This window comes from Poecile atricapillus, chromosome 4, assembly GCF_030490865.1.
Source record: "Poecile atricapillus isolate bPoeAtr1 chromosome 4, bPoeAtr1.hap1, whole genome shotgun sequence".
In the NCBI taxonomy this organism is placed as follows: Eukaryota; Metazoa; Chordata; class Aves; order Passeriformes; family Paridae; genus Poecile; species Poecile atricapillus.
Window position 1 is genome coordinate 23,736,006 of NC_081252.1, and position 25,946 is coordinate 23,761,951.

Consider the following 25,946-nt stretch of genomic DNA (forward strand, 5'->3'; position numbering starts at 1 on the left):
GATAAAAATGACTGGAGTTGCATTTGATATTGTGTGTCATGGTAGCAGTCCCAACTGAGAGAGTGACAGTCATTGATGATCCCGCAGGTCTCCTCTCTAAGAGATGTTAACCCCAAAGTCATTGTCCAAATTAGTTCTGAAATTGGATTCTGCTTACAGTAGAAGTGAAGGAGGTTTTTAGAGATTAACTTGCAGTGAATTTGCTGTTGGGAAGGTAAAAATGGTTTTCTCCTACATATTAATGGGCCCTTGGTGTAACCTTTCTGTGGCAGGAGGTTGTCTGACAGGGAAACTTGTGCCTCTGTTTATAACAAGTTTTGTGGAGGAAAGCAGGGAGAAAAGGCAGAGTGGGAGGATGAGCAAGATTAAAATCCAGGTGAAAATAAAGAGCAGAAAGGAAGATATATTTGCTGTTAAATAAATGTGTTAGTTATGTAATGACATGTATGTCATCGTCTGTTGTAAGAAATGTGGTATTTCTGTGCTTATAAAAACAGACTTTTCCCCCCACTCTGTATGTACTCAATTGTAAACCAGCAATCTGCCATTCTCAATAGTTCAGCTTTCTACTTCCTTTACAAATTTCAAAATGTTTATGAAGGTGTTGTCCTTGTCCGGCCTACCAACATATTTTTATGTTAAGTAATTTCATATTGCCATTTTAGAAAGTGAAAAACAGATAGTAATTTGTGCTTTGGTGTTCTTACACTTCCACAATTAATATAAGGAGAAGAGGTATAGGTAACTTAGTAAATTTAAATATTTGAGTAAATTAAGTTTATGTTAAATATAAAGCAGTGTGAAAATATAGTCTGAGTCTAAACTATTTCAAACACAATAGCCTTTCAACAAACCATGTACACTTTATTACTTGCTGGGTAAGGGCTTTATAATTGATTTAGCCTAATTAGAAAGTTGAAAGAGCATCTTTTCAGCTATTTTTCCAAATGGAAATAAATATCAGTCAACACAGTTTTCTTCATACTAACCCCTCCTCAGTGGAAGAAAAATAATTGTGCTAAGTATTAGATTTAAAAGACATCCTGAAAACTCAGACTCTCCTAGAGTAAACAGTACTGGACACACAAATACTGCTAAGTGACAGATCAGTATCTTGTCTTTCATGAGGTGAGATTTCCCAGCTTCCCCAGGTGACAGGCTTTGCTTAGATTGTGAGAGGAATCGGGACTAATCTGTGTGCCTGTATACTAATTGCTGATTGAGAATTAGTGAGTAATTGAACCGCTGAAAACCTACTTGGCCATCTGTACCTCATGTAGCATAAAAAGAGGTAGCAAGACACAGTAGCTGTAATTTAGGCTTCACCCCTGGAATGGGAGCTACAATAACTGAGGTCAGATGCAAGACCCATGCAGCCTTCCTAGCTATGGGAGCAGCCAGCTCCAGGCAGATACTGGAAAATAATACTTAAATGTCTCAGCTGTTAATTGCATGCATTAGTAATTAGAATACTTAATTGTATCTTCTAAGGAAGGAGACATGACATGGATTAATAAATAACCACCTAAACTGTATTCATAGATACTGCAAAACACATTTTAAGGAGGCTCTCACTCCATTCTTAGTGAGAGAGATGGGAGATGTTGGGGAGTGTTACTCAAACCTGATGGAGGGTGGAAGTGAAAGCTTTTATTGTGTCTCTACCATATTTTTAAATCTAAACTAGTTTTCACTTTTCTGGCCTCAGTTATTTTATAGAAAATTTATTTGCAGGAAGCATATGTATGATGAAAACCTCCTCATGACATTAAATAATACAGATATTACGGAAATCAGAGCACTCCAAAAGTGTGTAGGAGAGCATTGCACACCCTGGATGAATAACTGGATGATTCTGTCTTTGTTTTTAACCTCCCTTCATAGCTGTGAGCAAATCACTTTTCCTTCTTTTTCACTTTCATGGATAAAATGGGATAATGATATTTAAGTACAATATTTCATAAAGATGCTGTGCAGACCCATTAATAAATCCATTTGCAGGTCTTTGATTACCCTCAGTATATCAAAATGTCACTACTGAGCTTGCTGACTGCACTTATTTAATTTCCTAGTTCTACTCAACTTCTAGATTATAAAATGATATTTTCTGACATAACTTATGATACAACTAAAACTATCACTCTGAAAGTCACTTCAACACTCATCCGCTACCCCTTAGAAAAAGCTATAAAGTACACAGATTGTCTTTTCTTCAGTTATTATAAAGATTTATTGGATCTCTAGCTCTAATATCCACTGAAGGTTTTCTCTGTCAGTATTAACTCCTCAGATCAATAAATTGCTGTACTGATCTCCTGAGTGTGTGCCAGCTACCACTGCCATGTTTACCTGTCGAAAGGCAGTTGTAGCAAATTAAATTGGCTTCTCTTGGTGGATGGTCCTTATTTTATGGCACAGTTAACGAAGGTTGATAGATAGGCCTCTTCCTAAAGAACATCAGATTAAAGGCAAGGGTTTGTAGCAAGAAAAATCTGAATTTAAGAGGTGAATCTGCTTTCATTTATAGAAGAGTTGCTGAAGACTGGAAGATGATTCTTAAAAAAAAAAAAAAGAGTCCTTTTCAAGAGTTTCAGAGTGTTTTTAACACTCTGCACATACCTTCTTGTGGAGAACCACAGACTACATTCTCTAATCTGCTGTTAGACAGTTTCCATTGTAACATAGCTTTGTGAAACGTTCTGCTTTTGAGGAACGTAGAGATGAGTGGAATAAAACAAAACCAAACCTGTAACTACTTTAAAAGAGCTCTAGAAACAGCTGCTTTCATTTTGATCTAGCTCAAATGGTGAGAACTTGTCCTCAAACAAGATCCTGACCTTGGATCTCTAAAATGAATATAGAAATGGGAAAAGTTTGTATTTTTAGACTTGTTTTCTTCCTTCGCCTCATTATCAGGAAGCTTCCTAATCAATGTTTTAACATTGCTCTCCAAGCATAAATGGCCTATCAGTGACTCCAGGGTACCTGTTCAACTGCACAATAAGGATGATGTATATTTAGACTGATTCTAGAAATTAGAATAAGACTCGAGCATTGATCTTTGCAATTATGGAAGAATTATTGACAAAATTCTAATAATGTCAGTTTTCTGGATATTAACAGCCTGTTACAAACAAACAAACAAAAAAAAAATTACCTAGAAGGAAGCACTGAGAGAAAAGCTCACAGGGTTTTTTTTCATGTGGGCAAGACAGTATTTTTCTAAACTGTTGTTCTGAGAAATACTTGAATTGCTTGGTATTCAGATATTTTGAAAATGTAGTTTAGGTGATTAAAGCTGTGCAAATTTTCTGCCCTCTGGTAAACGGAGAGATTTCCAGTGACACATGGAAAAGGCTCAGTCAACAAAACCCAGCTGTGCATTTTGTGCATAAAAAATACATACTAAAATTATAGTTGCACAGCAAAGTACTGCAAAATTAGATGTCCTAATTTTGCCTAATATTTTGAATTAAGATACAAATTATGTTTATTTAGCATTTGCAATGACTTACAAGATATAATTATAGCCTAATGGTATAGCATCTTGTTGTTAATTTATAACCAAAACCTATCAAGTTTATGCTGGACTTGAAGAGAGTGGCTGCTTTTATGAGAACACAATTGGTTTAGACAAGATCAAATAAAAAGTCTCCATTGAGTAAATTCCTCACAGTGATTTCTTTTTTTTTTCTAATATATATATGGGGAGTACATGTATATGTACTTTAGACTGCAAAGTGTGATTATGATAAGCACACCATAGAAAGCAAATTTAAGCAGGGAGTGTGGTGTTGTTTGAAATTGTTAGTATATTGCTTCAGGAGGGCAAGCTATCAACATCTTTCATAGCAGTGATTAGTTTGTAAGGGTTTGGGTTTTTTAATAGCTCGAGAAACAACCCTTTTGGTACTGTCTCACTCAATTCTCCACTATAATAAACTGTGTTAGTGCCACTGGGTTTAATTAATTTACACAGGCACAGATACTGCTCTGCTTTCCTTGGAGAGGAAAATTACTGAAGGTGTTGAAGGGGCCACTGAGAGTATGTACATGTGGATAGCTCTAGGCAGACACAGGCTCTTCTGCCAGTGCTCCTGTCTGGCCAGACTCAAATTATTTTCAGTCCAGAAGCCAGTCTGGTCGTGGTGCCCCTCCTAATGCACACAACCTCCCTCCCCCCTGAGTCCTTTTGGTGCAGTGTGACATCAGAGCTGCACTGGCTCCTGTCCAGCCAGCACAGAAGAGCAGATGCTTTTCTGAGGCCACCCTGTGGATGTGCCCTGAGATGTTCTGTGACAACACCAGCGTCATCCTCAGGGCTGTTAAACCCTCCTTAGACTCCAGCTATCCCTGAACAACGTGCAGCTCATGCTTTGCAGATTTTTGTAGTGATGCTGTTTCAATGCTTAAAGATGGGTCTGCCCTCCTGCACACTTCTCATTACAAATTAGGGCATTCAATTTGGCTTGGAAATCAGATGCTTGATTTTTCTTTCCCATCTTAGTTTGTTTTTGTTTTTTTTTTCCTATTCCATGTAAATTAAAAGGAAAATTTCTGCTGAGCTGCTGGAATTCGTGGCAAAACATTCCCACAGAAGTGTCTAGTTTTGCCTGCACTCTGTATTTAATGTAGAACATCTAAGTTGCACTTCATTTTCTAAATATTATTGGCCAGTTTTCTTGATGATGAGGTGCAGGAGCCCAGGTTAAAATTCGTAATGTTTCTGAATACAGTGGATTCTACAAAGATACTGGCCTTCTGACATGCTGTAATCTCTCTTTATTCCTCAACATCATCTCTGTGTTCTGTAGGTTATAAATTACTTGTCTCTTTCTTAAGATATAATTACCATGATCCCCTTCTTTCTCATTTACTTGCATCCCTATTATTTAGCAAGTAACTGTTGTCTTTTCTTTCAGCTATGGTGTAACTGATAGGTATCTAATTTAATTCACATTTTCTCAGAGGGTGTTAACTTCAAAGTCTCTGTGCCCTGTCTTGGATTTGACACAGAGATTTCGTACCCAAAATTTTGTCTTTTATCATCCCCTACCAGTTGGCTGAGTAAAATGCAGTGTCTGTCCATAAACATCTTCTGATGAATGAGCTGTTAGAAATTACTGAGTGGAGCGGTGCGCTTCACTTGGAGAATTTGCATTTATCAAAGGATTTAGAATTGATTCATAGTTACGCAAAAAGAGGTATTGGATTAGTCAAGTGCACAAGTTGAATTTATTAAATCGTTCTACATTGCAATTGCAAACTTGTTGACTTTTTTTTTTAATATTCTTAATTTCTTTTTTATTTGTGGTCATGGTAGATTTTTTTTCATTTTAGCACTTCGGGACTTTTTTCCACAAGAAGTAGCCTTATTCTAGTTGTCTCTGGAACAATTGTGATATTGTTTATGTTTTTAAACTCCAGATTTTGTTCTTCTGTTATTACCATTCTGTATTGTTAAGAGTCACATACTCGGTTTTAATATGTCACATCTGTAAAAATAATGACTATGCTAACCAATGAGTTACTGAAATATGATCTGAAGAGGGTGGGGGTTCTAGGTCAATCTTTCAGGCATTTTGACTTGACAGATCCATTGAAGTATGCTGAACTATTTTTATTAACTTTGGTCTTCACTGTTTCTTTTCTTGTATTAGTGCTTGTTTGTAAGGTGTATTGACTCATGTGAATAGGACCTTTTTTTAATCATTGAACAGAATATTTTTCTGAAATATATTGCTTTCCTCTTAATTTTTCCTTCTAAATATACTATTGAGCCATCCCAAAAGTAATTTAAAATTTTGTCATACTTTCTTTCGAGAAGAATAAATTTTTCTATATGAACAAATATGAACTGTGTGTTTGTGTACTTGTGCATGTGTTTCCATCTTTGAGTGGGGAGTTAATTCAAAATAAAATGCAAGTACTTACCCATTAGTGAAATACTTGAACTAATTACAAGCAAATAAAGTACAGGTTGCAGTTGTCAGTCTAATTCTATTGAATTTTCAGTGCTGTTTTCAAGCTCTTTCATTCACCTTCCCCCAAAATGTAAAAAAGTTGTCCATAGAACTTGATTGAAAATGCAAACTCCTGTGTGCTTTTCTTTCAGAGTACAGACATGAGTCCAGCCAGTAGCACAACCTCCCTCCCTGTTAGCCCGCTTCCTGAGGAGCCGTTGTTTTTCAAGGTACAGTTAATTAATTTAATCATAAATATTGTCTATTAATCTTGGCTTATCATGTTACCTGCTATACTGTGAACTGCTATTATTCTTCCTTTTCTTAAAATTACTGTGATGTCACAAGATGTTCTGTGTCCATGCAATTTTCAAGAAATACCTAGAATACAATGTTGGTTTTGAATATTTTTCCAGATGACTACAGCTGTGAAGTGTTATTTGTAAGACTGTATTGTTATCCATTATCCCATTTGGATATGTGCATTCCTGTATAAGTGTGTGTCGTCAACAGATTTTCTCTTTATTTTGTATTTCACCTATATCTTTTAACAAAACGATGATTAGTTTCTCCAAGGATTCAGGAGACATTAAAGGTCTGTTAAAGAACAGTTTTGGCATGAGTCAAGTGTAAGCCACAGGCCTGGAGTTTTAGTTAATAATAAATGTTGGGACGATGTCCGCAACTTCATGAGGTTTAAGCTGTGACGAGTGAGTTGCCGTGTGTCACTTTTTCAGCTGACACCATGGTATCCATCCCTGGGACGCAGAATAGCCTTAGGAAAATCCTAACTTGTGGAAGAGGTCTCCTGAGGCCACCCAGGTACTCAGAGCAGTGCTGCATCATCTGGCAAAGAGGTCACCTTGCCAGGTGTTTGCTTAGATAAGGAAGAGGAACTTTGGTTTTCAGCACCATTGACTCAGTAGGTGTCATAAGTTACACTCACAGGTGTGGATGCTAGCTTTGGAACAGGCTGCAGGGAGCTGCAGAAACTGCAGGCCCCATAGCTTTCTCAAGTCCAGCCTGAGAAAGTAGCCTGGGAAGTTTTAAGGAGGAATCAAAACAATTCTTAGAGACAGAAAACAACTGCTAGGTGCTGTTTTCCTGTCTCTTGTTGTCTTTGCAAGAGAAAGTCAGAGGGTGTTATTCACCACTGACCAATGATGGTGATGTAGCAGTTTACTAACCAATAAGAGTTTCCTTTCTGTACTTTCCACGAACTAGTCTATAAAACATAGCTGAAGCAATAAACTAAGGAATTCTCCTGTTCTGACTCCATGAGAGTCTGTGTCATCTCTTTCTGGCCGTTCCTTAATAGAGCAACACACAGGAATATCCCTTTTAAAGTTTTGCCTCTCCCAAGTAAGTTTGCACATTTCGTGTGCATACAATCAGTTGACTGGATTGAGCTTTAGTCGCTTTGTGATGATGCTAAGTTAAAACTGAGTAACTGGAATTAAAGAAGTTTGATGATGGAAAGTCTCTGTGTGCCCTGAACTTCTTCCAGCGCAAAAAATAACAGTGTCCTTCAGACCTGGCCAAGCCCAGGAAAGAAACTCCTTTTTTTCCCCCATATTTTCAGTGTTTGTGCAACAGTTGTACAACCAGCCAGCTGATTCTTGCTATTAGAAGGGTTGAGGATTGTGCTTGCTCACTTGTTTCATCAGTGGAGGTACAGATTGGATATCAGTGATCAGCTATTCACTGATTCTTATTCCTCTTTCGGATTTAACACTCTTAAGACCCATCTCAGTCGGATTTGGCTGAAATTGACCAATTTTGTGCGAAGATACCAGGGTACGCATCTTTATTTCTTTGGAACACCACTTTAAATGTGCATTGAAGTCTGCTCAGCATTCTAAGTCAGATTCAGTAGTTGAATCTCCCAGTGCCTGGAAAACCACTAAGATATGACATGTACAAAGAAATGGGCTGCTCAGCTCAGATAAAGGTGTAAGAGGTAAGAAAATCTAACTTAATAATTCTCACGCTGAGGTAATCAAACATTGCTCTGTTTGTGTTGCGTGCACTACAGTACACTGTAATGCCTTTATTTTTGAAGGAAATGGTGCTCCTATAACCCAAAATGGGTTGAAAATTACTTATTTGAAGCGGAATAGTTGCTCTAACAAAGCAATAAAGATTTTTTTTTAATATTAAAAGTATGGTAGAAATGGTAAAAGAAACAGAAAAATAGGGCAGAGAGCATTACTTAATCTTTCATTTTCAGTCAGTTTTCAAACCAGGAAACATTTTCCTTTGCAATTCAAGTAAAACGCAGGTCAGACCAGGAAAAAGTTAAGTGCATTTCACAGCATTTAGTAGAAATAAAAATAATATAAAACGTAATATTTTCTGTTATTTCTCCTTCACTCATGCCAAGAGGGAGCACTATTGTTCCAGTTGTAATGTGAATGACTGGTTTTACAAGCCATAACCCTCTCCGAATACTGTCAGTCAATAATATTGGCTTTTGATGATGTGATGGTGCATTTCCCTTAGCAACATGATAATAACCTTTCCTACATCCTTGCTGTTGAGAGGGAGAATGAAAAAGAAATTCCATTCTGTGGTTCTGAAAACACAGGTGTAACGAAGCAGGGCCCTATAAACTGCCTCTCTTTGGGACAGCTGAAGTTCTCTGAGCTAATGAGCTTTTATATTAGACTGTGAAATGAAACCAGGCCTGTGTTCTCAATCATATCTCATTTTATACCAAGAAAGGGAACTGTCCTTCCTTGGGTTTTAACAATTCTCCTTCAAAAGAAAGTCTGCATTTCTTCATAAGGAAAGAATGCAAATCCTGTCACTGTAGGCTTTGTGCACATCTAACTTCACCAAAGCAGATGCCTGTCATTTTTAGTCCCACAGGATATGTGCTGGAAAAATATGGAGAACCTAAGCTTGCACAAAACCATTGTAAGATTTTGAATTTAATCTAATGAAAGTTAGAAACCAGATTTCCCTGGAAATACTTGTAAGTTGCATCTCAGCTTTGCTAACACCAACCTCAGCTGCCATTCTTCCAGTATATTGCACGTGCTGTGACTTGTAGCAGAAATATCCAAATCGGATAAGACCCTGCTCAGGAGTGTTTGGAGGAAGATATTTCCCAGTGCAGCAAGAGATAGTCCACGTGAATCCATCATACACCATTACTTTAATTGAATCATTGGGCTTTACTTACATCAGGACAGCACCTTTAAAAGATTATCACTGATACCCAGCAAAAGGAGTACAAAACAATCGGGTAAGAAGTAAAGGTAGCCAACTCCAGAGCTGTGGAATCCTAAACCGACCATGAGAAAATTACCAGATAAACATATAGGTAATGCCATTCAGCAACCTATCCCCTGTAAGTGTAGTAAATGGTAGATTTGGTTTTCCTTGAAGAAGGAACAACTTAGCACAGCAGCCAGTACAGCAAATTTCTGTGTGGCTTTGGGTTCCTTCTCCCTGTGCAGGTAGCAATACCCAGATGTTCAGAGCAGTCTTCCTTAGCTGTGCCCTTCAGAATATTAGGGAAAAATCCAGTTCAGCCATGTACACAGACACTTTTGCAAAACTTTTCTACAACCATTTTTGATAAAGCCATCATAGACATTTCTTTTTAGTGAGCGTTATTTTTATGTCATATTCCAGCTTTCAGTTCTCTGCTCTTTTCCATGGTTAAAACTCTTTAGAAAAGAGTTTAGGAAGATCTTCTCCTATATTGTGGAAGAAGTTTGTTTCTCCTCTCAGAAAAGGACACTGTTGGTGGTTTTGCACTTAAATTTCCATGTAGGTAGGATCTTCTTTTGAACAGAAGTTTTTTTCTTCTGTTCCTTTATAATATTTCTTGAAGAATTATGTCTCTGTCTTGTGGGAAAAAGTTATGTCACAATTTAAATATTTCGGAACGAAGATTTGGAATATAACAGAGAAGAATTGTATTTGTCATGCAACCTTAACTGAAGTGTTATTCTATGTTATAATAGCAAAGTGTAGCTGGCTCAAATGTGAGTGACTTTTAATTATGAGCACTTATATCTGCTCTCATTAACTGGAATTAAAATAATCCTGCCTTTCGTTTAGAAGATAAGTGAAGGAGTGGGTATTTCTAAAAGGTCAACTTACCAAGCAATGTCTCATCCATTTTTTAGAACCTGTTCTTTTCTCCTACTCATTATGCTGTACTTTATTCTAATAGTATTTTATTATTTTTAAGTAACTTTAAAATGTAGTGACAGTCTTTTAAGAAGAGATCTATGACAGCCATTTAGTACATCAAATATCTAATATTAGCTAATTATACATTATCTGTTGTAATGAGCATCAGTCTCACTGGTTATTAGCCACAGCCAAGTTGTAAATAATAACCATAATAGTAATTTATTGTAGTGATGTTTAATTGTGTTTCAGTTCTATGATTAATCTCAACCATGCTTTGCTAATTGGCATTAAATGGAAGAAGAAAATTCTTACATTATTTCCTTTCTCCTTTGAGGGAGCTGAGAATTTCCGTCAGTGTTCACTGTTTCACTGTGTTCTGACTTCTGTAATTAATACCCTTGATGCAAATTCTTTGAGTAAGAAAACAGAAGTGGCAGGTCAAGTAGCAAAAGCTGGCATTCCTCAGTAGTGTTACGACTGGTGTAGGTCTAGTGAAGTGTAATCTATACTAAATAATGTCTATACTTAGAGTTTTGCCATTCATCCTGCAGCTTTACAGGCTCTGGAAATGCAAATCATTGCAGTCACTTATGCACATGACTCTGGCAGCTCATTACATTTGTGCCTACAATTAGCAAGAGATACATTTTCCATTTGCTCTGTAATCACAATTTAATTTTACTGCAGATATTTGGAATAATCAATATGAAAGTCAACATAATGATCACTCATTAGCTCAGGGAACTCATCTTTGAGTGTGACTTTATATTTCTAGGTGTAGAATGAGGTCTTTTCCTGACTTATTCAGCAATGATGGCAGCAAGCTGGGCCTATAGTTCCAAAGGCTTCCTATGCTGCTTGATACAGCCAGCTTATTTACTCTCTCTACTTTAAATGCACTTTTTCCAATATTTGAAGTATTTGCTGACACTTCCTTAAATAAGAAGATTTTAATGCACTGCTTTGTTTTCAGAACAGACTGAAATAATCACATAGGCATTGTGACCCCATGGCAGGTACAGTGGGTTAGGGTTCAGTGATGCTCTTTAGTGGGCTGGAGGCCTCATTAGCTCTTGTCCCTCTCATTCCACCCTCCAGCTGAATTGCTGCTTCTGCTGAGAAGCATCTGAAGCCTCAGTGGTTTTGGCTTTTTGTTTGTTTTGGAGATGTTTTTGATATTTCTAGTAAAGTGAGTAGAGTTGTAGAAGTATGACTCACACAACCCCACCTTTACTGTTCTGCTGCCTCAATCTCCAGGCTATTTTAAACCAGTCTGTCACCATTCTTCAGTGGTTTAATCGATTCCTCCCACTCTGAGTTGTTATTTCCCATGTCAGTATTTCCTTTCTTTGACTCCTTATGTCTTACTGGTATAGCACAGACTTTTAAAAGTCATGTCAGCACAGCAGCTTTCTGCCTTTGGTGCAAGCCTTCCATTTGTCATTTCTCAAAAAAATTAATACATCTGATTTGTTTCACAGTGTTTATCATCATAGGATATGAGATCTTGAAAAGCACTGAATTGATTCTGGAGGAGTGTGAAGTAGGTATTATGGACCCTGTTACAAGAAGCTTCTGTGCATTTATTCACTGTCTTTTCCCTTTTCTCAGTAATTCTATGCACATTTTTCCTAAGAAAAAGAGCTCTGCCAGGAAGTCTGTCTGACTAGAACCACATCACCTGTTTAATGAGTAAATAAAACATTATTTTTATTCTGGAGAGTGTAGGTACAATATCTGTAATTTCTGAATGTCACTGATATATATACTAAATACTAACATATTTACTAATATTTAGTAATGACTGAAAGGATCAGCAATGAGACTGGGAACTACACACGTATTGTCTAATTTCTTTGTGCCTCTGTGCCTTGATCATAGTTTCCTTTCTTTCCAATTTTTTTTGTACAGGCATTTTTTAGTGTATTCACCCTCATTTTATTGAAGCTTTCATCATAGGTTGACCGCTAATGCAGTATTCCAAAATTACAATTCCTATCTTAGGCAAAACTGAGGCTTTTAATGCTATAAATTCAGTTATTTACTTAGTGAGCCACATATAGGAAAATGATTAATGTATGTCTTACCAAAATCTTTAAAAGCGACTAGAAACACAAGTGATGCTTCAACAAAGGCATGCAGAAGGATCATCATCACTTTTTTCAGATAACAGGGTTTCCAATGTAACTTAATGTTTTATATAATCAGCACTGCAAGGGTAAATATTGGGTTCATTCCGGTTCCTTCCCTCAGGCAGACACATGCTCACACAATGAATCCTGATGCGTACCTACAAAGTAAGCTTTTCCTGCTGAGTACTCTATATCCAATATTTAAAAGTCATAAAACTTGTAACATTATAGGTTGCTGACAAGATTTGATCACTAAGACTATGAAAAAAGATTTTCTTGAAACTCCGTGGGAGGATTCTGATAGACCCACTAAGAGCACTTACAGTGCTTATCTAATCATCTCAGTACAGACCGTAAATCCTCCTAATTTCCCTGTCTTGGGACTGATAGGCATCAGTAAATCTGGGGGAGTGCATTGGTGTGTTGAGGAATCCATTCAGTGCAGGCAGCTCAGGGTGCAGCTGCAGGTTCAGCTCTGGGGGCAGCAGCCCAAACCCTGGGCAGGAGACACACAAAGGTCCCTGTTGCCCAGCCAGGGGACCCGGCACTCAGGAGCTGGTGACTCCAGACTTGACTGCACTTAGACTGTGAGGGTGTAAAAGCCCAGGATTTTTTTTGTTTGGGGTTGCTCCTTGGAGGCACCAGCTGGAGCTGTTACTTGTTATTTTGTTATTGCAGCGTGATTAAATGGTATTGAGGGTCTGGAACTCTGAGACTGGTCTGGGAAACCTGGTGGAGGGTGTAGCTGCAAAAGCTCCTAAGTTCCAGCTCAGGTAGTGCCAGAGGGGCACCTGGATGGTCAAACAGGGATGTTTTCTTATCAGGCATTTGTAAAATATGATGAATGGGTTTTATTTTTCACTTGGGTTTTTTTTTTTAGGATTTTTTGGGTTGTTTTTTTTTGTTAGTGAGCAGAATCATTATAAAGTTTTTGGAGTAAAATTTCATCTAAATCAATGGCACAATGCCCACTGACTGTAGTGGCATGTGCCATCAGGCCATGGATGGCGTGGATTATGTCAGAGGCATCAATTAGTTTAGAAGTGAAAATGTTCATCTGTGTTGACCATTTTAACCCTCTCAATTATTTTAAAGGTGAAAATGTAAACCCATTTTGACCATTTCAACCCAAGAGTACTTTCTGCAGTTGTTGTAAATGAGGTAAAATTCAAGTGCTTTCATAAATTATGGTGAGAGAAAATGTAGAACTGTTTGCAATACAGGAGTTTATTTAATAATAATTATTCACTTTGCAGTATGTGTTATGAATGTTTTCTTCCTAGAATAAATTAAACTGGGGACTTGAAAATGGGTTTTATACATCTTAGATATGTATTTTCACTGTAGCAGGTCCTCTCTCTCTCTCTCCTTTTCTGGCCAAGGACTACTGTTTTTTCATCCAGAAAGCCTCTGAAAATCATAGGCGTGGAAACTTGACATGTTTTTTGACCAAAAGTTTTGACTTAGTCAAATTAATGATTTTAAATGGAAAGCATCTGATACTTGACTCTTCCATTAGAACATGTATAAACAACTTTGCTAGTACTGAGTAATGTTAATGACCCAGCCATGTGTTTTCAGACATAATCCATTACAGTACGAAATTGAGGGTTGGCATTTTGAAATCCTTATCAAGTTAAATGTCTCAAAATTATGACACTAAAAATAACTGGATGATTTTGAAAATGTTCACCGAGAGTTTAAAGAAACAGGTATTTTTGTGGGCAATTTAGACAGCCATTAACTGAAATGAAAGGCAAGATCTAATTGCTGACACATAGACACACCTTGAGCCACTTCTGAAAGGTCTATTCTGCCTTTCCTCTGGCTAACTTTCTGGCGGAGCCAAGTGTTGAGAGGTGATGAAAGCTGTTGTGCTGTAGTTTGATTTTTGTTGTGCTCCTGGTTTCTTTTCGTTTAAGTTGGTCACTTGGTCATGCTTTTCCTCTTGGTAAGTTATGAACTCCTTTGTGAACCGCATGTTAATAATGAGCTGTTTAATTTTACTGAGGAACGTGGCTTGTCTGGGAGGCTTTGATTGCCTGGTGCAATGGTGACTTACATTGTTAGGCAGAGACTTCTGAAGTGCTGCTCCTGTTTCCACCAATCTTTGCGTTGTTATATAACATTAAAGCTAATTCTGTTTGGAGAAAAAAAATGCTTTCCCCTGTATTTAAAGATTATAACATCATTATGGTAGTACTGGAGTAAATTTCTTGTTTTTGAAAGGTATTGTGTACTCTGATTTTAAACCATAGTATGTGCATTCAGTTTCTTCTCTGCCCTTCTCCTTGCTCCTATAATGGTTCAATACTTTGATTATTGGTAGTGAAAGGCAGACCAAGGGAAAAAGCACAACTTTTGTGGTTGAAGGAGTGATAAAGGGGGGAAAAGCCCCTCAAAAGACTTAATCACTTCATTTTGTCCTAGTGAGTAATGAGCTAAATATTCAGCAGTTTTTTTAGTTTTGATATTTTCAAGCAGGCCTGAATGCTACGGATGAGAAGGAATAGCAAATTTTTAAGTTGTATAATATTTTCTTAGCATTTTAGACTTGTACAGCTATGTGATACACTGTTATGGGTAGCCTTGTGAAAATTGTATCATTAGAGTTATCATCTGTCGTCAGAGTTCTGAAAGATTAAATTAAGATTAAGGAGGGCGCAGTGGAAAAAAGTTTTCTTTAGGTACATATCTGATTACCATTTGTTATAATCATCACATTGCTGGATGTTGTCAGTAACCAAGAAAGGAATGAACAAGCGGGACTGATTGTTGTTTATTTGGGTTTTTTCTACACAGTTTCATATTTAAGTGAACAGGAGAAGCACATCATCCTCCACATAACTGTACAGAGTAATATTTATTTCTGGTTTTTCTAATGATTTGCCAGTTTATTTCAATAAGTCAGTGAAAAGAGATGAAGTTCGGGGGTGGGGGAAATGTTTCTCTACAGCTGAACCAAGGGAAAATTTAGGAATGAAGATGAGATAGTTTTTACAAGCAACATGAAACAAAGATGTTTCCTGAAGTTTTTTGTTTGCTGTTCAGTAAAATGCCTAAAGCCTTACCATTTTCAGACTGGTATGTCTGCATCAAATTTAAAATGCTTAGGAAACGTAGTCTAAGTGGAAATCTGCAGGGTATAATTATGTATCATAGAAGAACAGCTGCAATGGAAACCAAGGGAAAAAACAAATAAGAAAACTGGTGACAGTGAAGTTTAAAATAGTTTGGCATGCCAGTGTTACTGAATGTAGGAGATTTTCACACACAAAGTATCAATTTTTTAGTACTATGAGAGAAAAAGTTTAAAGCTGTTGAATATTGGTTTCATTCTGGTATTGCAGATGTGAAGTAGGATGAAGTTGGGATACTGTGTGAGTGGAGAACTTGGACAATAAAGTTGACTTTGTTAATATTTCTCAGGGATTGTTTGGATTCCTCTAGGTCAGTTTTCTTTGATCAAAACTTCAGTCTCTTTGGATATAAACGTTTCCTGCCATTGCAAGCCTAATAGGCTGGCATCTTTGTGTAGGCAATTCTGGGTTTGCTACTTTGTCCATAGTGAGCTTTGCTCGCTGAGCAGCACTGGAAAGAGGGATTTTATACAACTTGATCATTTAAATGAGAGTTGTCATATCAATACACAATTAAATTTGGACAAGAAACAGCTTTCCTCTACCATGGAAATGCCAAATATTTCAGGACCTGGAATGAATGCCAGTATTTTCTTGTGGCCTGGAATGACACAGGCAGATCATAATGTGTGTCATTTGGCCAGCCCAGCTCTAAGCAGCAAAGTCTTTAGCTGTGATAGGGAGGTATTTGTCAGGATCAGAAATGGCCAGAATGCTACTTGTGGCTTCTTCTATCTTCAGTATTTTGTTTATGCTTTGCTGTATTCTTGAGGATGATCCTTCAATTGCAAGTTTGTGTATTTGATATTTATTGCCATGGTTATAAATGTTTTGAATTAATAATATATATAGGTTTTTAAGTTATGAATTCTTTAAACCTTTTGCTTTCATCTCCTCTTCTGAATATCTCTGTCCTCTTCCCTTCTACAGCTGCAGAATGGATGATTCCAGTACTCTTCATTTCCATAATTATCCTTAGTGATGTGTGAAGATGAATGCAAATTTGTTAGCAAAATGATAATTCCTTATCATAACAAGAAAAAAATCCCATAGAAATAGCTGTCCATAAATTAAGTCAGCATTATATTGGGTTTAATCTATTTTATAAAGCATTGCTCACCTCTTAGACAGAGAGAGGTCCTTAGAGTAAATGAAATTAATTGGGGAAAAATTAACAAATGTTATGAAGCTGTCATTTTTTTATGTGTCAGTACCACAGTCAAATAAATGCTACTCACATGTTAACTAGATGTCTTCAGTATGCAAATTTGATGGGACTGATCATCATAAATATTAATTAATTCTGAGGTGCAGAGGCTTTTGCAAACACTAATCCTTGTAACACTCCTATAGGGTGGAGAGGTGTTATCTTCCTTTCACAGAAAGAGGCTTCAGGTATTCATATCAGTGATCCTGTGCGCTGTCCTGGTCTTGGGCTGGGGAACTGATCCTGCTTTTCCTGGCTTCAGTTTCCAGTTGTTTGTAATTCCTCACTGACCTGTGTCTTACTCAAAGAGCTAATATTCCCACTCAGAAGAAGAATTCTGCAATTCCTTTGCTGCAGCTCTGGGAAGTGAAGCCCACGCTGCAAACAGATTTTCCCATTCACAGTCCAGCGCAGGGAAAGATAATTTCTCTTTAAATAAAGAAGTGGCATCTGAGGAATATATATTATTTTTTTAGATAGCTTTCATTTCATTACAGCGTTAAACAGAGAAGTCACTGGTATTGTGTGATGCTTCAGTTCTCTGTATTATAATGAAACTTTTTTGCTTATAGGAACAGAAAGGTAACATGAAAAATAATTCGTATATACAAACATACAAACACACAAATACGTAACATATTATTTGATGGGAAATGCAGAGTGTTAAATACTCCTTCATATAGTTCTTTATTTTCTATCTATGGAGTCCTTCTCATCTCATAAAGAAGTGAGTTCCTTTATTTTCTGTTTTAAGTTTTTTTTTCCCCACTGGGTATTTGCATGCCAAGGGCTTGAAGTGTGGAAACATAAATGGCAGACTAAGAATTTAGTGGCTCAAGGAGATGAGGTGTAATTGTTTAATCCCTCTTCTCGTGTATTCATGCGTTTATTTTGTGGCTTATGGAAATCATGGTTACTTGTACATACAAATGTCCTGCAGCCTCTATGAATCATCCAAAGCAAGAGTGCAAGCAGGCTTTGTGCTGCAATTACCTTGAAAGAGGATTCAGAAGGGTCCAAAAAGGCGAAACTGAATCTAAGTAAGTGCTTCCCTCACCAGTTTTAATTTAAATTGGCTTTTGATAGTGATGTTAAGGACATCAGATGTTCTTCTGTGATGCATCTACATTTGACTGCCCAATTGCAGCAGCTTCATCCTTTCAGGCTCTACTGGCAGTTTAAAAAAAAAATAACTAAATGTGGGGATGTGAACTGGAGTGCAGCTGATCACTTTTTCAGGTGCCTTTGTGCCTCTGACTGTGGATAGTTTGTCAGGAGAAAGGTAAGAAAGAGGTGACTGCTAGTAAAGCTGGCATTTAATGGCAGTGTGAGCCTAATGGCAGAGAAAGAAGTAGTCAAGAAACAGTCACTTTACTTAAAGAAAAGGTCAGAAGCAAATGAAGCACCTGCTCTATGTGTCTGGTGATTCTGTAGATTCTTGTGGGCCAGAGTTTGGGGCTTATTATGTCACTCAGCAAGAGTGAAAGGGAGCATGAGCCCTGCAATTCCAGGCTTTCTGAGGTGTCCAGTTAAAAATGGATGAATGGCTGGACAGATGGATGGATAATGTCAGATGGACCATGCCACTTGTCTCCCTGTTAATGAAGGATTAACTCTTCCTCAGGTCCATTCCAAAGCATCCTGTGTGCACATAGAGGACTGACCTATAGTTCAGTCCAGTGACTGCAGTATTAATTTGAAATTACCATCCTAATCAATGTGACTAATACCATTCTTTGTGCCTGCCTTAGTCTAAAGGCAGATTAATGTAGATGAGATACTTGTAACCTGACTTCTCTACATTCCAAAACTTAAAGTGCTGCCAGGGAAATTCATCAAAGGGTTCATCTGGAAAGATACCCCTGCAGGTATATAATGTACATAAGCTGTGCTGTGCTACTTTTTGTACTCTTCAGCCATGCCAGCCTCATCAGTTTTGGGTTTTTTTTTTTGTTTTCTTTTCCAGTTGGGATATAGTTTTCATAAAAAGAAGTTAGGCTTAGGGATGGCTAAAGGAACTTGGGTTAAGGAAGTTCTGTTCCTTTAAATGAATCAAGTAACACCTTCATTTCTCGGTGTGTGGCTGTCATGAGGGTGGAAGAAACCCACCTGACTGTCACACTGTGGTTAATGCAGCATTATATTGTGGAGCAAAACAGCATTTGGCAGGAAAACCAAAATGTTTACAACAATGATGTTTCAAGAACTGGTCAGTTGTTAGGTTCAATCAACAGAAGCCATCTTTCTTTTCCCTGCAAGAGTTCAGTTTATCAAGCAGCTCTTTCCATCTGGTTGCATGATAGTTTGGGTGTTGGTTTTTTTCTTGTTTGTTTCCTTCCTTAAATAACAGCACGTTCATAATTTTGTCTTCTTGAGTCAATTTTTGTCTCTGTGATATCAACTCCTACAGAACAACTCCTACAGAACAACGGTACTGCACAAAATATCACATGGCTAACACTGGAAAAATCTCTCCTCTATAAATATTTTACCTAAGAGAGGGTTCAAATACAGTTAATGTTAATCCTGTTTTTAAATTAAAGTCCTTCTGTGGTACATGATGAGAAACCCTGCTAGTATGAATTGAGGATTCCTCTTGTGCCATTGCAAAAAGATGTGAAAAAGATGAGCATCGTGGGGAAGTTTACTGTGTCAAACAAGCTTCTTGTAGATTGACTCTTACTCCTTCACAGTCCTTTAGGCAATTGAATTTTTAAAAATAAGGATTTGGAGGCTTGTTGGGATTTTTACAGTGAGCTGATTGTATTTCCTACTGTGATTAGGAAATACAGCAGTACAGATTTGTCCCCAGTGGTGTTATTAGGAGCCGCTTGCAGATTAGGTTGATTGCCCCTTGTTACACTGTTGATCAAAGAAGAACTGTCTCAGTGCTCTTAACAAATGGTGATAACCATTTCTGATGTTAAATACATTTGGCATGAAAATTAATGTTTACAGGTATCATGGTGATATAAACAAATGCAATTCAAAGAAACACAGAAATTGCTGACACTTACTTAAGCTACAACTTTAACTGTAAATTGATTTAAAAGCACTGTAAGAGTCTAAATGGTAAAATGACTACAAAATAGATATTAAAAGATCTGAGCTCCTAGTCACTTACTTAAGAATATGATAATGTTGCAGCCTTAGCAGAACAATTTACTTGTAGAGATAATATTGTTTGTATGACAGCTGTCATCTCAGTGAGTCTGTGTAACACTGGATTCTTGGTATTTGAGCAAGGATCCACAGTTTTGTAAAAGGCCTGTGCAGTCTTCCCACAGAGGTGGAATATGGCTACTTTCTTTAATTTTAGAGTTGTGTGAAAAATGCTACAAATTCATAAATAGATGAGAGGATCATGGATCGATTATAATTTCAACTGAGAAAATTTGGTAATACAGAATAGTGTCTGATAATCCAAAATGACCTTGTTTTAACAAAAGAAAGTTGTTCAGAGAAGGGATGGAAAACATATCTGTGTAGCAGATGACCTGCAGAATGAATTGTATGCTTGTCAGTCTTTATTAAATGTGTGAAATTCTTTAAGAGTATTTAAAAACTCACTGCAGCAATGTATCTACAGTGCAGATAGGCTGCCATGCTCTGTTCTGCAGACATGAAATTATTGGGTGGTTTTCTCAAGGTCATAAATCCCCCAGGAGGTGTGAACCTCCCTGGTTCTTTTCTATAAAAAGTTGATTATTATCTTTTTTTTAAAAAAAAAAAAGATTTTTTTCTAATTTAAAGTAAAAATGAGACAGGAAGAGTGCAGCATTGAGCTGTGACTTCAATAAAAAGTTTGTCAGTGACAGATCCAGATCTCATGATCTTCCAGTTTGTTACTGGTTGCTTCTCTGGCTTAATCTCTTTTCAGACTTGGTATAGTGGTAGGTTTCCAGAAGTAGTCACATTCCAGTCTTGCTTCTCTTTTGTCATCACATTTGTATGAGAGATCTCTGTTCTGGTTTTACTCTGCTTGCTTGCATACAGGTGGGAAATGAGGTGGGGTTGAGGAAAGGGCAGAGACCTGGTCTCTTGGCACAGCACACGCTGATTTTGATTAATTATTAATTGAACTATAAGATCAAAACAACTTACTTGCAGTAAGTTCTATAATTAGTTTAATAAAATCAAAACCATAAAGCCAACCAAACCCAAAACCCATGACAACTTTTTTCCTTGTGTAAAAAGCTGGAGCAAAATTATCTGAATGAAACAGCAATCAGTAAATCTATGGGTGACCATGATCTGGTCTGATCAAGAACATGTTAGCTTACAGCTTCAACTAGAATATGCTCCCACTGGAAGGATAACCAGTGTAAATCAAAGGTGCCTGGAATGAGGGCGTAGTTTCTTGGATGGTGGCACTTTGGTTCACAAAGAAGCTCCACAAGACATAGCCAAGATGTGTTACAGATGACAGGAGTGGAATAGAAGAGAGAATTCAATTTTTCATGACTGTGTGCTGGTTTCATCTTGGTGTAAAGTTAATTTTCTTCCCAGTGGCTGGTGTGTGGCTGTGTTTTGGATTTGTGCTGAACATAGGGTTGATAATATAGAGATGTTTGTGTTATTGCTGAGCAGGGCTTGCACAGGGCCAAGGCCTTTTCTGCATTTTGTACTGGTAGGGAATTTAGGGGTGTGTGGGAGGTGGGAGGAGACTGAGCCAGGCCAGGTGACCCAAACTGATCTAAGGATCATATTCCAGACCATATGAGGTCATGCTCAGTGTATAAAATGGAGGGGGAAAGGGGAACATGGAGAAAATTTGGAGTGATGCTGTTTGTCTTCTTAAATAACTGTTATCTGTGATGGGGCCCTGCTGTCCTGGAGATGGCTGAACACCTGCATTGGAAGTGCTGAATAAATTCCTTGTTTTCTTTGCTTGTGTATGTGGATTTTGCTTTCCCTATTAAACTGGTGTTTCTTTCAACCCACAAGTTTTATAGCTTTTTCTCTTGTGATCCTCTCTTTTCTCCTCCTGGTGAGGGACTGAGTGGCTGTGTGTGTGGCTGGGGTAAACCCAGCAACACACAGGTTGCTCTTGTCACAGAGAAAATTCAGTTTAATGACAGAATGTAGAAGGTAGTGGAGTGTTATGGGACATGCTGAAGCCAGGACAAGACAATTCCCATGGCAAAGGGGGGCAGCTGAGGAGTTACTGTGGTTCTCTTCAGCCATCCCTAGAAAACTCAAAACTTTCCTCTGCTTGAAAAGTTACATGTTTTTGTTTTAATCCTAGCAGACCTTCTGAGCTGTGTGAATTAAAGACTATGTTGACTTCATGGAGTTTTAAGAAAGTTTATTATATAGTGTATTTAGTATAAGGTTTACTAGCAGGCTTCCTGGGGAACTGATTTCACCCTGATACCTACCCACCCACAGACTCAGGTATACATTTCTTACAGACACACTTACTGTAAACATGCTGTCATTTTTTGGTTGCTTTTTTTTTAATTAAAACTGCTTTTGTTCAGAGCTGTATCTGTGTAGCTCTTGACAGCAACCTACTCATCTTCTCTTTCTCCTTTGTTTCATGAGGAAAAAAAGGCATTAAAAGAAAATGGGAGGAAAAGTAAATCAAATGCCAATCAAAGGTTCTTATCAAGAGCCCCAGGAGAAGAAAGGGTTGAATATACCTGTGATTGTCCAAAAGGAATGCTGGATTTTTCTTTCTCTTTCTGGGTGTACAAAAGGCAGACGATTGGAGGGGTGGAAATTTCCATTTGTGAATTACAAAAAATGTGTTTAAATTGCAACTAGTGCAAGCTTTGTGCTGTATTAGTGGTTTATAGAGAAAGATGGCCTTGGGTTTAAGGTACAAAATTGAAAATCGGAGGATACAGAACTTGTGGCCCAGAAACAGCATATCTTCCTGGGGGAAATTAGGTGATTTAAATTCTATCTGCAGAACTGCCAGAGTACATTTATTCTTTTTAGTGGCATAGTCAGACTAATTGTATTAATCCTTTTAAGTGTTCAGAAGGCTGCCATGGTATATGTGCAAAATACTGGTTCTTGCAAGTGTTCTAGATGCCAAAATATGTGAAAATAGGGCAGTGAACATGATCCTAGAGGCTGCATTCTGAAAACCTGGGGGAGCTAATCGTATTCATTCACATAAATAGTCTACACTGGCATCTGACTTTTTGACTTTTATGAATGCTGTGAATTAATTACTGCTTTGTGGCATGTCTGAGGATGTTCCATTGAGCTGGTAAGATTAGATCTGGTATCCATAAAAGGAATGGACAATATCTTGCCTATAATAACTATCTGCTGTGCTGTGTCTTAATTAGTTTTTTTCCTACTATGGACGTAACAGAGCTTCAGAAAGATTGACACCTTACATTACAGGAAACATGTTAAAATCACCTTGCTCTAGTGTTTTTTAATCTCATGCATATGATGAGATTAGAAAACATTATATTTGACAGTTTCAGTGAAAATCAGGTTCCCCTCTAAGTCACATTGCCCCTAATAAATAAGTTTGGATCAAGAGAGCTGTCATAAAAAATATAAGATTGAATATATTTTACAAATGGCTGCTGGTCTTAAAAGTTTGTTTATTAAGTTCTTAGTAGTCATCTATTTCATAATTTACATAATGTCATAAAGTTTAGGATAAGAATCTTTATCATTGAATTCTAAGCAATATTTCCAAACCGATTATTCTCTCTTCTAGAGTCTCTTTCCCCTTCCCTTATATCACAAGAGGAAACAAATACTTCTTTAATATTTAACAGATAACGAAATCGAAATTCTAATAATAATTAAAATTCCTTTAAAGAAATAACTGGCTTTATTCTTCCATTTCCTGCCATGCAGGTGAATGAGAGACTAGGAACAGGTAGATGAGTAAAAATGTCATGTAATTATAACTATGACACTACTGTTTCATCTTTCCAATTATGTAATATAAAACAAAAAGAACTACTCAAAGCCACAAGATTTGGTCCTGTTTGTTTTGGTAGAAAATAAGCTCAGAGATGATTGTTCACTCATTAGGGAAAGGAAGATAGAATTTCTGAATGAAAAACAAGAATACAATTTCAGTAGACATTGCCTTTGAAGACAGATTCATGTTCAATTCTGTTACAGCACTAATTTATTACTCCTAAATATATCTATCAAATTTTTGTAGCTATTAGAGTATGATAGCAGTGTTTCAATTAGCTGAAATTAAATTTTAGCAAAGCAATTAACAGAATGCAGATAAAAGAAAACCTTAAATGCCATAATGGAAAGATTAAAGGTGTCATGGGATCATACACCTCATAACGCATGAACGTTTTTTGAGAACAGCAGAAACGTAAGTAGTAAGAAAACCACAAGGCAAAGAGTAGTAGAAGATACCTAAATTAGGGATGCCCACCAAATGGCTGATGGGCCATACCCTGCCTTCAGGAAGAGAAGTCAAGGGCTTGATGCCTTCTCAAGCTTGTTGACCAATCTGTATCCAAATGTCATGGCTTAGCAGTTGCGTAGTGCCAGCTTGTCCTGGTGGACTCAGGGTAACAAGGTTAGTTTCCTGATGCAAAGGTTACAATGAGAAGTAGATGGCTTTCTGCTGCTGAATTCCCATCTGTTCAGACTCTCTTTATAGGGGCAGGAGGAGGCTGGAGAGCTGGGAAGCTCCTGCCAAGGACTAGTTTTGGAGAAGGGAGCAAGTATGAGACTGCTGGATGGATTGGAGGACAGCATCCCTCACAATGGTGGAGGCAGTTTTACTCTGGTAATTTCTGTGGAAAAGGCTATGGCTATGTAAGAGGATCATTTCAGGTGGGATCTGTGCTAGCATGAGAATTTACTCATGGGCAGAGGCTTGAGCAGGGTTTCTGTGACTTCACTGGGCTGCAGGCACTCTCATTGGTGGGTCTTGTAGCTGCCACTACTTTCTCCATTATTTGGAGTATGCCACCTGCTTGGTATTTTGGGAAATGATAGGTTTTCCAAAATCCACTTGAACAGAAGTTGCCAACCCTGTTTGCAGCAATGAAGGTTAAAGGACAAAGAGCATTTGAAGTGGGGGTTTCAGCTTTTCCTGGGTAATTCAACTGCATACTGCAGCTATCTTCCCTGTTCTATGTGGTGATGGAAAGGGAGGAAAAATTCTGTCGTTCCTTTATAATCACATCAGCCATTTTCTATTAAATCTTTTCAACACTGCGTGATGCCAAATAATCTCTCCTCAGCTTTTTGTCCAGTTCCTCTCAAATTGCTTGGAATATTTTTTCTGTACTAAGAAGGTAAAGATCCCACTTAAACTATCTTATGTATTCAGAAAGGCTAATGAATTCAGTGTGCCTTTCCAGGAGCTGTTAGAGTAAGCTTCTGCAGAAACATTTTTTCTCTTGCTCTTTGGAAAGCATTGTATTTGATTTGTGAAATTTCGCCTGTGCAAGAAAGAATGCATCAGCAATGTCTAAGAAAAAAATAGTTCTGCCCGATCAAATGAAAATCACTAAATTTTTTTTTTTTCCTAACGTGAAAATGCACTTCTCCATCATTGGAGTTTCCATGGGGGAGGAAGGGGAGAGAGACAGGAGATTAATTGGATATTTAGAGTCAAGTGTGCAGTTCAGTGCTAAAATAAATCAGGACAATATGGCTGTGGCTGAAGTTTCAGAGGTTTCAAGGTTGTCAGAAGTAAACAAAATAGTTGTTTTTCTCGTTTGGTTCTTCTTCTTCTTCCCTCATCCACCCCTAAGAGTCTGTAAAGCGAAGAAGCCTAAGCATAAATGGTGTGATTTCAGGAAAGACATTCTTTATTAAATGTAGTCCTTTCAAATGTAGTTATGTTGTTGCTCAAAACTGGCTGGTTTTAGCTGAGGTTTGTAGGAGTGCCTAGAGATGTAAGCTCCTTAGGTTTTATACTGTTAGCATAAGACCTGAAAAGGAATAGTATTTTGCACTCAAATACGCAGTAGTTTCTTCAAGGCAAGTCTCTTTAGGGTTGCTGTTACCTAAAATTAAAGATTACTTAAGAGCCACTGGTAAACATCATCTGTACGAAAAAGAAATCTGCTCTTCTGAGCAGTTTGTGCCTGCTACGCCACAGAACTTAGTACAGTTTAATGTTTGGAAATTACAAACAGCATACTCATCTATGGTGTTTAAGCTTAAATTGACAGTAGTTTATGTTTTAGGTAGCTTATGACTTTATCTTTGAGGGCTGTCTGCAAACACGTTCTCAAAGTCTTCCAAAATATTTCTAGTAGTTACTGTCAGATCCATTACTGATTCATTTGAATATGCAAAAGGGCTTAATATGAGTTAGAAGCATTCATGTGATCAATGTGATCTTTGATGATGATTAAAATAGAAGAAAGCTTACTCTGGTCAT

The 25,946-nt window shown here is 37.5% G+C and overlaps 1 protein-coding gene across 4 annotated transcripts in view; it reads left to right on the forward strand.

Annotated features, from left to right (window-relative positions):
- CCSER1 (coiled-coil serine rich protein 1) overlaps positions 1-25,946 on the forward strand; it is a 610,518-nt gene that overhangs the window by 291,334 nt on the left and 293,238 nt on the right. For all 4 annotated transcript variants that reach the window (XM_058839027.1, XM_058839031.1, XM_058839029.1 and 1 more), the window contains exon 7: positions 6,116-6,193. In XM_058839027.1, the coding sequence (XP_058695010.1) occupies positions 6,116-6,193 (78 nt within the window). The remainder of the gene's footprint in view (positions 1-6,115; positions 6,194-25,946) is intronic.